Genomic DNA, 12,919 nt, shown 5'->3' on the forward strand with positions numbered 1-12,919 from the left:
GCCTGGTGTTGAACAGTTAGCAAAGACCTAAGTAGTGAGATGTACATCTCTAAGTTTCTGTTAACATTAGCATACCTTTATAACCTTAGGAATTTGTCATCATACAAAGATCTATCCTAATCCAAAATATTTTGGAGGCCTGCTGTTTCCTTCTTAGTCTAAAGAAGAGATACAATAATAAGCAGAGGGCTTAGTAGCACTAGAAGTTTTATGATTGTTGCCTTGGTTTCTTTATATCATCTAGTCATCTGAACTAAGATTGTGGTGAAGTTACATGCACCCTTTATAACCTTAGTAAAGATGGTTGCCAACCACATGGTTGTTTCCATCCTGATGAGGTCATCAGCCAAGATGGCGGTAACGTGGTTGCTATTTGAAAACATCTATTTTCCTAAACAAGAGTTGAATTCAAGTTACATAGACAGTATGCTGTCATAGATCTATTTGTTTAAACAAGAATTAAATCACATATGTAGGATGGTATAGCAGATTAAGATTACCTGTGTATAGCTTTAACAATTATTAGCCATTTGTTACAACTTTTAAGCCTTTTGTCACAGGTTTAACAGATTTCTTTTAACTGTACTTGAAAAACTTACAAATCCTGAGTCAAAGAGTTTACCCAATAGTTTTAAGAGATTTTGTTCGAAAGTAGAGCGACAACATTGTAGAGAGAAAAGATCTTTAAGAGTGGAAAGTAAAGACAGCTTAGAGACAAGAGGCTTTTGAGAATGTAGAGCAGAGAAAGTTTATACAGAAGAGATTTGGGGATCATTTGTTTGTGCAGTGGCAGACGTTGTTGTGGAAATCAAGTGCGCCATTTTTAGCCATTGAGTTCTAATGAGAACAAGATGCTTTCAGTAAGACACAGAGGGTTTAATGAAATCTCTGAGTCCAAGGAGGGAAGAAGAAAGGGTCACAGACAGGCGTTCCACTAGACCAAAGGTTCTGATACATTTCAATAAGTTCCAAGAGGGAGCTAAGAGACTGAGGAGAACAGGGTCACCATGAGGGTTGCAAACAGGAAATCCATAGAGTGAGGATTATCCTTGTGTTGCTCAAATGTTGATTTATCTGCCTTCATATCTCATTTCAATTTGGACACATGGTATTGTAATGCTTATGTCAAGAGTCTCCTGTTTCAAGTTAGTGTAAACAATTTTTGCCATTTATTCTCTGCCTTGTCAATAAATGCTGGTCATTCAGTGGCTGGGAAGATGAGAGAATAGGGTGGAAGGAACTTCTATCAACCAGGGGAAGAGGAGTTGGAGTTGAAGCAATGAGGAAGGGGTCCAGAGAGAGGTCATAGAAACACATCTGAAACCCAAAGAGCCTGACCAATAATAATAACAAGTATATTGTGATCATAGTGGGGAGGTAGCCAGATTAGCTTAGATAGAGCATTTGACTGCCTGGATATTGAGGTGAAATATTAAAATAAATGCTAGTTTTTCTGTGTCATTATATTTTATACCTAGGATAAAGATATACAGTTGCTAGATTAATTCACTTACATTACAATAATTCATTTTATAAGGAAGAAGCAGCTGAAGAGTCAGACTCTAGAGTTTGGAAACAAATATGATAGGTGGCAGAAGCCAGCAGAAACAAATGATTAAAACAAGCCTTAGGGGAGTCAGATCAGTAGATTGGTTTGGATAGGAGTGGCTGAGCTGGTTAGGGGGCTCACATATGTTTCTTCTGGATTTTAGCACCAGATGTATAAAGTAAGGATATGATTGTTCTAAGTATGGTTGAGGGAAAGTTTTTGCCATATATATGAGGGCAAGTACAACTAGAGGCATTTAGAAGGAGCAGGGAAAGAAAATTGGTAGTAGACTAAACATGGCCAGAAGGGTGGGACAAGAAGACACACACACACACACACACACACACACACACACACACACACACACAGAGAGAGAGAGAGAGAGAGAGAGAGAGAGAGAGAGAGAGAGAGAGAGAGAGAAAGGAGACCAAGAGCCATGAGAGCATATGGTCAGAATTACATAAGGATTGAGAAGCTAGGGGAAGGGAGGTCCATGAGTTGGAGAAGTTTAGGGTAGGGGATGGGGTGAGAAGAGGTAGGAACCCAGCATGGACTCTAACAGGTACTTGCTATGTTGAGAGGACCTGAGGCCACCATGTGTTTTGGTATGCTAATAAGTGTTACACTTAGCCTTTGTCCCAAGTTTCATTTGGACCTGACCGTTACTATTTCAAACTTTTATAAATAGTGTGAGAAAGAATGGCAAAAGGAGGGAAGTGCAGGACAGAACAGGGCTCCATATTAAACAGCTGTTTGGAGGGCACCTGTGTACAGGTGCAAAAACCGCTGACAGTCTTAGTGACATTCCTGGGATTGGGGAGACGACACACACCAGTGTGTACCCACCTGTTCAGCATCTTGAACCTCGGCCTTTTGTGGTGAAATCCCACTCTCCTGACTCTTTCTGAATCCTGACTCCGTGGTCACTCTCTCGGTGATCAGCAATGTGGACTTCTTATCAGCATGTGTCCTGTGAATAAACACGTATCCTAGTCACTGTTGCCAAAGCTTGGAAGACCACTCCAGGGTCTGAGACCACCCTGCTCCACAGGAACTGGACACAGACATAGGAACAGCAGACACCTCTGTGGACTTAGTGTCAGGGAAGCCACTCAGGGGACCATGGAGAATGGCTTTCTCTATGGCCTCATGCAGGTTGTTAAATGGTAACCTGACTCTAGAGGAGCTGGTGGAGAGGAGGTTTTGGCAGTGTCAGGAGTTCCAGACACAGTAGTTAGCAAAACCTCTCACCATAGCTTGCCAATGCCTGACCCTGCCTCATTTAATTTATCATGCTTTTAATTATTCAAGAAATGTGTTCATCAAATTGCAGAGCCTGCAAGGAGATGCCAATTTGTGAAGCAGAAGCTCACGACTCGTTTCTTCCATTCTTGTTAATGGCCTGTCACATTTGCTGCAGCTGTAGGTTTATAAGCTGCCCTGTAGACATGTAAGGCCATGTTACTGTCACTTCGCAGAGCCTATCTACCTTATGACTCTCCACTCCCATATGCAGGCAAATGGTTATGTGATTCTTGAAGGAGAGTCATGCTTTCCTCTATCCGTGAACCATGGGCTGGCTGGCTGTACATTCCTCTTCAATAGGAATTTTGTCATGTGCATAATCCTAGCTCTCTTCCAGCAAAATAACACTTTCATGTAAGATTGATGATGATGGTTTAAAGGAATGCCTTTCCAAGAAAATAAAGTAGGACCTGGTCCTGGATTCTGGAAACCTAAAACAGTCTACCAAGCCCCACTTTGTGTGTAAATATCTTTACCTGAGGGATGTAAGATGTGTGAGCTGTGGTTAACTGTGTGCTTGGGAAAGAGTGCTATGAACTGTGAAAGGAAAGTCTTTCAGAGTCAGAGAAAAGGGAAGAAGGGAGAGGTGAAAAATGAATGTAGAATAGAGAGACCAGGAGAGAAAGAGGATGGTGAGAGAAGAGGGGAAGAGAAAATCTGACATAGCCTAATTCAGGCTGGACACTGATAAGGTAGTAGTCACCATGGCCAGAGACTTGGGACATGTGTGAGCTGCTTAGTGGAAGAACCACTCATAATGCCACAGTTTCCTGGGAACATCTATGCAATGCTCTACCACTATGGATGTGTGCCTGTCCTCCACACTGTCCTATTATTTTGGGGGCTAATCTTGCCTACTCAGACAGCACAGCTGCATACTGACTGGTTCCCACATTCCATAGGACCCTGACACATGGTTGATGGGTAGTAATTGCCCACGGCTTGCCGCCACTCTGGTCCTACCACAGTTACATATATGACCTGGGTCCTCCTCATTGAATAAAGCCAGCTCTCCTGTCCCTATATCGCCTACTTCGCCTCTATTACCTAAACCACACCTGATAATCTAGTCTGCTGCATGGGTGATTGTGATAAATAGGATTGAGGTTTCCACTCCCCTCATAACAGGGAAGCTTTGGGAAGAACCATGCCCAGAGGAGAGGAAACACCCTGTGTGGGAACTAGGCAGAAGAAGGAACTTACCACCTGCAAATTACAGTCCAGCTGAGACTGGCCAAACCACCAATGAGAAGTGCACCCAATGCAATGGAGACCCAGGATGCCCGAGGTAGCCTGCCAGAATCTGTACAGGAGGATACAGGTCAGCAAATCTGGCCAGCATGGCCACCTGGCTGGCCCTAGCGCAACTCATAGTGGAAAGACTGTTTAGATAATATGTCCTTCCCTGAGTGATTGAAGGCAGGGAGAGCTGGCAGGGACTGGCCCTTAACTTGGACATAGGTTCAGGTTTAGTGAAGACCACAGTGACAGCCATAGTTACTAGGACAGTGAGCTTCCTGAGTGAGCTTCTTAAGGCTCCTAAAGGACTCTGATGGGGCATGACAATGGGGCTATAGTATCTACAGGGGAAGAACACAGCACAATACTCTGAGACTGTCTTCATATGCATTTGCAAAGACTGTGAAATTCAGCTAGGGTCTAGGAAGTAGCCCTGTACAGTTAGAACTTTTGGGGGATCTAAGGACAGATAGCAACTTTCTCAATGATCTTTCCCACATAGAGATAAATTGAACTATTCATTGGGGGTTAGAAAGCAAAGGGCAGAACCCTTAAACCAGCCTAGCCAAGGACCTGTAACATCTCTTCCTGGAGTCTGATCAGGCATTGCTTTCATGTGTCCTGTGCTGCTGCCAAGTTCCTAACCCAGTGACTTCCTGTGAGGAACTGTCTGTTTGGGGCCAGTAGCCCTTGCTTCAGCATCTCTGACATCACAGCCTTGCTATGAACTCCCTTGTGAGCTGATCATCACTGACTCCTTGGAATTGTTAGAAATCAGCCAGCAGAGAACTGTTTTTAAGTGTCAAGTTCTGTGTCCATCACTGTAAAAGGTGCCAAACCCCTAAAGCTATGAGGACTAGTCCCAGCAGCAGGCTACGGGCTTGGATCAGTGCTGGCTAAGGGTGAGTCTGAGTGAGAGAGGAGGCAGTAGAGGCCTGCTAGCTTAGACTGGCTCTCTAACTGGGACCCGCACCCCAGCTGTTCTCTCTCTCTAGAATCTGAAAATCTCTCAGGGTTTTACCTTCTTGGAAACTGGGGACACCAATGTTTCTTAAAGTTGACCCTGGGAATTTAAATTTGACTGCATTTCCATTAAAAATATTTAGATGAGCTTCCTTCTCTACTTGGATTATTTCCTGGACTCTGCCTTACCAAGATCTCTCTCTCTCTATCCTTCCCCAGCTTGGATGTGGTAGGGCATTAGGCCATTTACTGTCCCTTGGCCTGTACCTGACTGTCGAGTCTCAGGACTTGGTTGTGCACTATGATCAGCTTTATGAATGCTTCGTGCAGATGTGAAACCACTGTGTTCTGTCTCTGTGGAATGACTTGATCAATTTCAGTCTGGTTAAGATCTTCAGTCCCACACTTACAAGGGTCATTGTCCATCTCTCGTGTTTCTCGAACCTGTGCCCTTTGGTGATAAGACATCAAAAGAAGAAATCCTGCTCTCAACACTTTTCTGGCTTCAGTGCTAGTCATTCAGCAGGAATTCTGAAGACATCCTGGACCAAGCATTAGAATTGCAGACAGGTGCCCTTTAGCTGATTGACAGTATCACGAGTGTTATTCTTAGTCCTTGGGGCTCTCTCACAGGATGAAGTGAGGTTAGCAATGTTTCTGGACCTCCTGGGAATCAGGATGCTGACTCCAGTGCCTCATGGTTCACTTTGGCAGGTTTCTTTCTGAATTAGCTTTCTTGAATTTACAGTGGTGAATGCAGAGAAGTGACCTCAAACTCTGTTCTACACACTCTATAGCATGATTTGCATTGGAAAGGTGTTTCAGACATGCTATCGAGAGCTCAGGGTCTTACTGTCCACTTGCTACTAGGCAAGCTGAGCTTCAGTTTGGCACTTGGGAAAGTTTGGGGTCACCCTATAGGAAAATAGCTAACAAACACAGTGTTTTTCTTATTTCAGAGTAACTGGCCAACAGGCACTGCAAGGGAGCCACTCACCTATGCAGGTCTTCTCATCCTCACCTAGCACGTAGGGGTCTGTGCACACACACTGGAAGCTTCCCTTGGTGTTCTTGCACTTTGCGGAGGAGTGGCAAGGTGGGTGTGTCAGATCTGCACACTCATTAACATCTGTAGGAACAATGCACAGTCAGTAGTAGGGTAAAAAACAGCCCATGTCCTCAGCTCCATGTAGCAGACTTTACTTTTCAAGGCCATCTAGGACCACCTTTGACCTCAAAGACACCAGTGTCATAGCTTTGCCACTTTCCCAGTTGTTTGACCACCTCCTATTTCTTATTTTTTGAGGTAAAGCACCTGCAGAGTGCACCTTAGTCCTGGTACTGTGTCCAGGCCTATCTCAGAAGCTCCCGTGGCTCATGGTCTACCTTTGTCTGTGCTTACACTGCCATTCAGGCTTCTGCTTAACCTCCACTGCCTTTTTCTTATGAGCTTGAGTCACTGAGCATAAGGGCCAAACATACTGCCCTATCTTATGTCCTATCTGCCATACTGTATTAAGACTGACGGTTACTATGGACTCAGCTCTGCCTCAGTGTGAGACACACTGTGTTTGTGGAAGGTAATTGATGACAAATACATACTAAGTCCTTCTCTCCTTCTCAATACATCCTGAGGAACCTTATTCTTACTTTTCCTATATGCTTTTTTGTGGCTGTAGTCAGGAATCAGCACAAGCTGAGAGCCTTAGAACCTAGTTCCCTTTTGGCTCTGGAGACTAGAAGCTTAATAAAGGTGTCAGATCACAATGTCCCCCCCCCAAAGAGCAACATGTCCCTTTTCATCTCCCAGAACAACTCTGAATGTGTCACACATTGTAGACTCATTGTTGTGTTCGCTAGTCCTCTTCAGTTGTCTGGTGTCTTTTCTTGTAAGGACACTGAATGCTGGGTGAAGGCCATCTGGAAGCCTCTGAAAAGATTCTATTTTCAAATAGGGCTACATCCTTAGATACTGAGGCTTAGAATTTGGACATTGCTTTCTTGTGGACAACAGTAAATGTCAGAGTCAACAAATTCTGTTTATTCTAAACAGAAGTCAATCTAGGAGCTAGTGAATTTGAGACCATACACATTCTGGGCTTTCTGGCAAGTGATTAACCCTGAGGTGTGTGCTACAAGTCTTCCCTGAGTGTATTTGTGTTTCCTACAAAGGAAAAAGGAAACATGTTGAGTCTGGCTACTTTATTAGAACTCTAGTGCAACTTTAATGGAAGATCAAAGTGTTGTGTGTCTGATAAAATTTTGTTTTTATTCAAAAGCAGTAGAATATGCCTTCAGATCAGCATGAACATATCTTCACAGATCTGTTTATTCCTGAAAGTAGAAATAGATGCACATATTCCTTATGAGAAAGAGAGGGGAGCCAAGAACCATATCCAGGAGGCCAAAAGAAGGGGCAAGAGAGAGTAGGTAACCAAAATGTTTGAATTATATAGGGAAGAGTCTCTGGGGAAAGGGCAGTCCAGTCCTTGGGCTAGCAAGCTCAGATAGGATGTGAGATATAGCGGCAATACCCTGTAACAGGTAGGGACTGAGGGATGCTGGGAGAACCTGGAGGCCAGGTCCACTTTGATTTGTTACCTTAGCCACTTGTCCTAGGTTAGAAACTTGACACACGCATGATCAACCCCCCCCTCCAAACAGAGAAATCAACTGCAACCAAGTATTCAAATGCTCAAGACCGTGAGAGACATCTCATTCAAAACACTACATTCCACTCTCTGTACCCTGTAGGCTGATGGCCACATCACAATGCAGAACGCATTTAGTCCAACTCTGAAAGTCTTCATAGCCTTTGAGTTTTAACATAGTTTAAACATCCAAAGTCTGCATCTTTTCTGTCTGTCTGTCTGTCTCTTGCTACCTCTGTCTCTGTCTTTCTCTCCATCCATCTATTACCTGTGTTCAGCTGTCCTTGGCAGTTACTCCATGGCTGTAATGTATGAAACATTTTGTTAAGGACCTCTTGCTCTCTTAAGGCCCTTTATATAGGGATTCCCCTGACACACCCTGACTGACCTCAGTGGCTCTCTGAGACTGTAGGGAAAGATTCCATGACCTCTTTACTCTCACATCTTTCATGACTCTAAAGCCAAAACCATGTGAATAAGACTGAATAGTTTCCCACCAGCCTGTGATGGACTCTAGAGCCCCTGAGCCACATATGAAATTTCTTTTTGTCCTCCTTGCTCATTTTCATTACAGATATACGTAAGAGTGATTACTAACAACCATTTGCTAGAATCAATATTATGGTGTCTTAAAAATCACCTTCGACAAATTAAAATTAAACTATTACCTTTAAATTTATTCCCAGGCAAGTTCTTAGGAGAAAGGCAGAAAGTGACCACAATTTAACCAAAAATCTCACAATAATGATCTTTAGACCAGTTACAAATGTTTTTCTCCTATAGAATCTCTTGACATGGACCTCTACAGTTCACAAAGTTCTCAATATTACTGTCTTCTAAGATCCTAATAGAAGGGTCATTAAGCCATACTGCAGCATTCAAGCACTTTTCTAGTCCTAAATTCCTCCAGATTCCTCCAAAACCCAATATGCTCAGGTCTGGCATAGCAATAGCCCATTCCCAGTACAGTGTTAGCATCTGTGTTCATTACTTTTGTATGTTACTGTGATAAAATACCGTAATCAAGGCAACCTGTTGAAGGAAGGGTTTATTTGTGCTGGTGATTCCAGATGGTTTGTCATGGTAGGGAAATGTGACAGCAAACAGGCCTGGTGCCTGAAACAGCTGAGAGCTCACATCTTGAATCACAAGTGCCAAAGAGCAAAATTGGAATGGCACAAGATTTTGAACTTTCAAATCTTTTCTTTAGTGAAACACTTTGGCCACCAAAAACACTTCTCCTAAGCCTCCCTAAGCACCACCCACTGGGGATCAAGTATTCAAATGCCCGAGACTATAGGTTTTGACTCATTCAAACCGTCATAGACGGATTTTAGTGGCTAAATGAGATTTGAACAGAGAAGATAAAATAATCTCATTGGATTTGCCATGTCAAATCCCAAAGCTTGTAGCTTTCCCATCTATAGCCAATTATACGGATTTGCAACTGATTGGAGATTGGTTAGACACCTGCCAATCATACGGATTTGCAACTGATTGGAGATTGGTTAGACACCTGCCAATCATACGGATTTGCAACTGATTGGAGATTGGTTAGACACCTATTCATGCCAATTCACCACAAAAATGTTTAGTCTTTATCATTCTTTAAAGATTTGGGGGGTTGGGGATTTAGCTCAGTGGTAGAGCGCTTGCCTAGGAAGCGCAAGGCCCTGGGTTCAGTCCCCAGCTCCGAAAAAAAAAAAAAAAAGAATTGGTTTGTTTCCTTGTAATTCCTTCTTTGGATTTATGTAGTTAGAGGTAAGATTTAGGGAAGACACCTGTAGACGTAAACATATCTGCACCTACAAGGTTTTCTCAATTTACCTCCATGACTTGTGTAAAAATACTATAAAAACAGGAGGGCAGAAAACATGGACTTGTATTCATAAAACTAGCAATCTCTCTTCATTCTCTTTTCCCAACTTGCTCTGCAGAAACTCCTGCAGTTATATAAGGTCTCAGTCCTGTCATGCTCTTTGCAAGCTCATGAGGACCTTTATCTGTGCATCCCATGCAAATGGCTATGGAACAAATCAGAATCGATTCTCATTTATACATACCACTCTGTCACTTCTGTTTTGTTCAGTGACATATCTTGGGTACACTTGGTTCTACAGTAGTAGCAGACCCTCCTTAATAGGCATGATATTTCAGGGTATGCTGAAAGGGCACTAGACCTTGTTCTTGATATTGTACTCATTAATCAATTTAAACAGACAACCAATGAGCTGGATCCCATGGCCATTCTCACTGCACATTTGGAGGCAGGAGTTGCTGAGTGACATCAAGGGACAGAGTAATTCGCTTCTGAAAGAGCCAATCCGGTGTGAAGCTGCTGAGTTACTGCCCTGGGGAGAGGTCACGGTCAGTACTGCTCAATGGGTGTCTCACTCCTAGCACACTTGGCTTTGCAGTGTCCCAGAGACAATGCCAATTTGATCTCAGAACTGTTGGCACTGAAAGGCTGCTGGTCTGAAAAGAAGATATTGTATGTCGTGTCTTCTGTTCACAGAGTCTACACCATGCACTCACTTGTCGCATTTGAGGCCATGTCACCTGATGTTCCTATAATTAGAAGAACCTGGGAAGTCTAGAAATTAAGCCAATAGTCACTAAGTTCTTAGTACCTACTGGCCATTGTACCACACAACTTCTTTAACTTTAGGCAGGTAGGGACTCTCAAAGTAAAAAGTTAGGATAAAAACAGCTGAAGGATATGGGCTGGGGACAAAAAATAAACAAATAAAAAAACCAATGATTTCTATGCGGAAGTGTAGTATGGGTGCACTACTTTTAAAAGTTCATCAGAGAGGAGCCCTGTGAACTGTTACGTCAGCCCATGTTCAGTACGGTCCACCCAAGCAGACGGAGAACATGTAGAGTTTTCTTTAGCCCAACTTTCCTTTACAGTCAGAAATCCTAAAGCAAACAGCCTGAATGAGGACATAAAAGTTCAGGTTTTTAGATAAAATGCAGTAAGGTGTACAAGCTAAGATATCACTATCCCAGGGCTAGCCAGCCATAGAACGTCACTGTGCCCAGCCCCGAGGGTCACACCCTAGTGAGACACCACCAGTGGGGAGAACTGGCAATCCTAGACAAGTGAGCATCTCTTGTTTAATTGCTAAGCCAAACCAGCATGAAAGCTTTGAGGTTTGTCATGATGTTAATGAAGATTAACTACAAAATGTGATAATTCAGAGTGATCAAACTAGCAGCTGTCAGAAACAACACCTGCATGCAGATGCTGCCACTTCATAGAACATCTGGGCTTCTGTCACTCTTTCTATGGGCATTCTGTCTTCTGGGAGAAAACCTCTGTGTTCCCAGTGATAAAGTCCTTGGCCTTGTTCCCTGCCCCACTGTTGCTCATGATCAGATCCAAAACAGAGCCGGGCAGTCTGCCAGCTTTGGGCCTTCACAGACCACTTTCAACTGGTACAAGACTGGGAGAGTGGAATTGTTAGTTTATATCCCAGATCCAGGTTAGATTGGTGTTTTCTCACAATAGCTTTCATTTCTTACCTGGTAGGCTTCAGACCCATTGATTCCTGGGCAGTTCACCTTGCTAAAGCCATTTTCCTAGCTCTGCTTTCTCTCTTCCTTGTCCTGTCTCTTAGACTACAGTTATGCCTTGGGGGAACCCAACATGACTATCTGTCATGGTGTACAGAACACAGGAGTCAATCATGACCAAGGCTGAGACTTGGCTCTCTGTCTCTTGATTACTTAGGGTTAAGAAGTGATGAGCATTGTAACCCTTCAAGAACAAAGCATTCTGGGTTTCAAAGTTGAAATGAAATGTTCAACCATGTGCAAAGGAGATGTAAACTAAAGCTCACCCTCAGACACTGGACATGGGAGCTCAAAGGTATCTGGCATGTTCACAATGCTGTACAGAGTCATACCAGATTTTAAAAAGAATACAAAACTTTAGATTTTATCTGTTTGCAAAGCAGCCAGTTTCTTCCATGATATCACCTTTGCATTCAGAGACTTTGTTAAATGTCTCTCATAGCAAGCAGGCAATGGAATGCTGGCTCTGGCATTCACTCCTTCTGTGGGACCACTTGGTATGCAGGGTTTGTCTTCTATTCAGGAGTCTATCATTAATGTGACTGACAGACACTAAGACAATATATCCTTTCTAAAAGTAGGGTCCCCGTGTCCTCTTCTCACTGCTCCATGCCCCTGGCTGAAGTACCACTTAAGGGAGGTGGATTTTAAGTGAAACAGAAGATGCAAGCTACTGTACCAATAAGTCTCATTGGCAGGGAACTAGAGCCCAGATATCCTTTCTCACAGACTTGTATTTCTGCAGACAAATCCCAGGACTCAGGCTTTTCCACAAGAGGCAAACACTCTTGTAAACTTCCCAACCATCTTGAGGGCGATTCCTACCTTATGCAGTCACAAGAGAGATGTGGGAGGAAGCCAGGGGAGTCCTTATAGCAGGACCTGAGAGTGACTGTTTCCCTCTACTCTCCTATTACTGGCCATAAGGATTAGACATTGATTTCCTGAGCTTGAGGAGCCAACAACATAGCTGGAAGGTGGTGCTCAAAGGCATGATAATTCTGGGTCTTTCTATTGGTACCAGGAGTGAGAAACTTTTCTGTTATTTCATCTGGGGGAAAAGTGCCTGTACATTCTGTCCATAACCTTGTCTAGAACTGATTGGCTCCTTTTCTTCTCTCCTTGACTAAATCACCGCGAATCCATATTTGATGTGACTGCCTTCATGTTTTGCCATCTGGACAGATCAGCACTAGGGATACCTGTGCTCTGAATAATGTTTTGGTGAAGGATATGAAGATCTCCACTGGGAAACAGATTGTTTTATAATTATTGTTAACCACACCACACGACACCACTGACCTTTACAGACAGGAGGCTCTGAGTCCCATCCATTCTGGGTACATGTGACCTGCTCCTGGCCTTGCAGCTTGTATCCATGGAAACAGGAATACACCAGTACCAGCTTCCCAGATTCTTCACAGTGCACAAAGTTCCCATTGTCCACCTTCTCTGGGAAGACACACTTGTCGTCTGTGGAATGTGGAAGGTCAAAATGCAATGAAGGCCAGAAGGAAAGATTCTAGACCACCAGGCCTACTGTATGCAAGCTGCCCCTCTTCATTAAAACTATGCCCCAATACCCTGCATCTGCATAGCACTATATTTGGAGATGGAGGCTGCAGAGAGATTT

The 12,919-nt window shown here is 43.5% G+C and overlaps 1 protein-coding gene across 1 annotated transcript in view; it reads right to left on the bottom strand.

Annotated features, from left to right (window-relative positions):
- Tpo (thyroid peroxidase) overlaps positions 1-12,919 on the bottom strand; it is a 69,750-nt gene that overhangs the window by 16,869 nt on the left and 39,962 nt on the right. Inside the window, 4 exon segments of the mRNA NM_019353.2 lie at positions 2,396-2,519; positions 4,058-4,157; positions 6,054-6,185; positions 12,589-12,759. Coding sequence (NP_062226.2) covers positions 2,396-2,519; positions 4,058-4,157; positions 6,054-6,185; positions 12,589-12,759 — 527 coding nt within the window.

The sequence above is a fragment of the Rattus norvegicus genome, chromosome 6 (assembly GCF_021556685.1).
Source record: "Rattus norvegicus strain SHRSP/BbbUtx chromosome 6, alternate assembly SHRSP_T2T, whole genome shotgun sequence".
Lineage (NCBI taxonomy): Eukaryota > Metazoa > Chordata > Mammalia > Rodentia > Muridae > Rattus > Rattus norvegicus.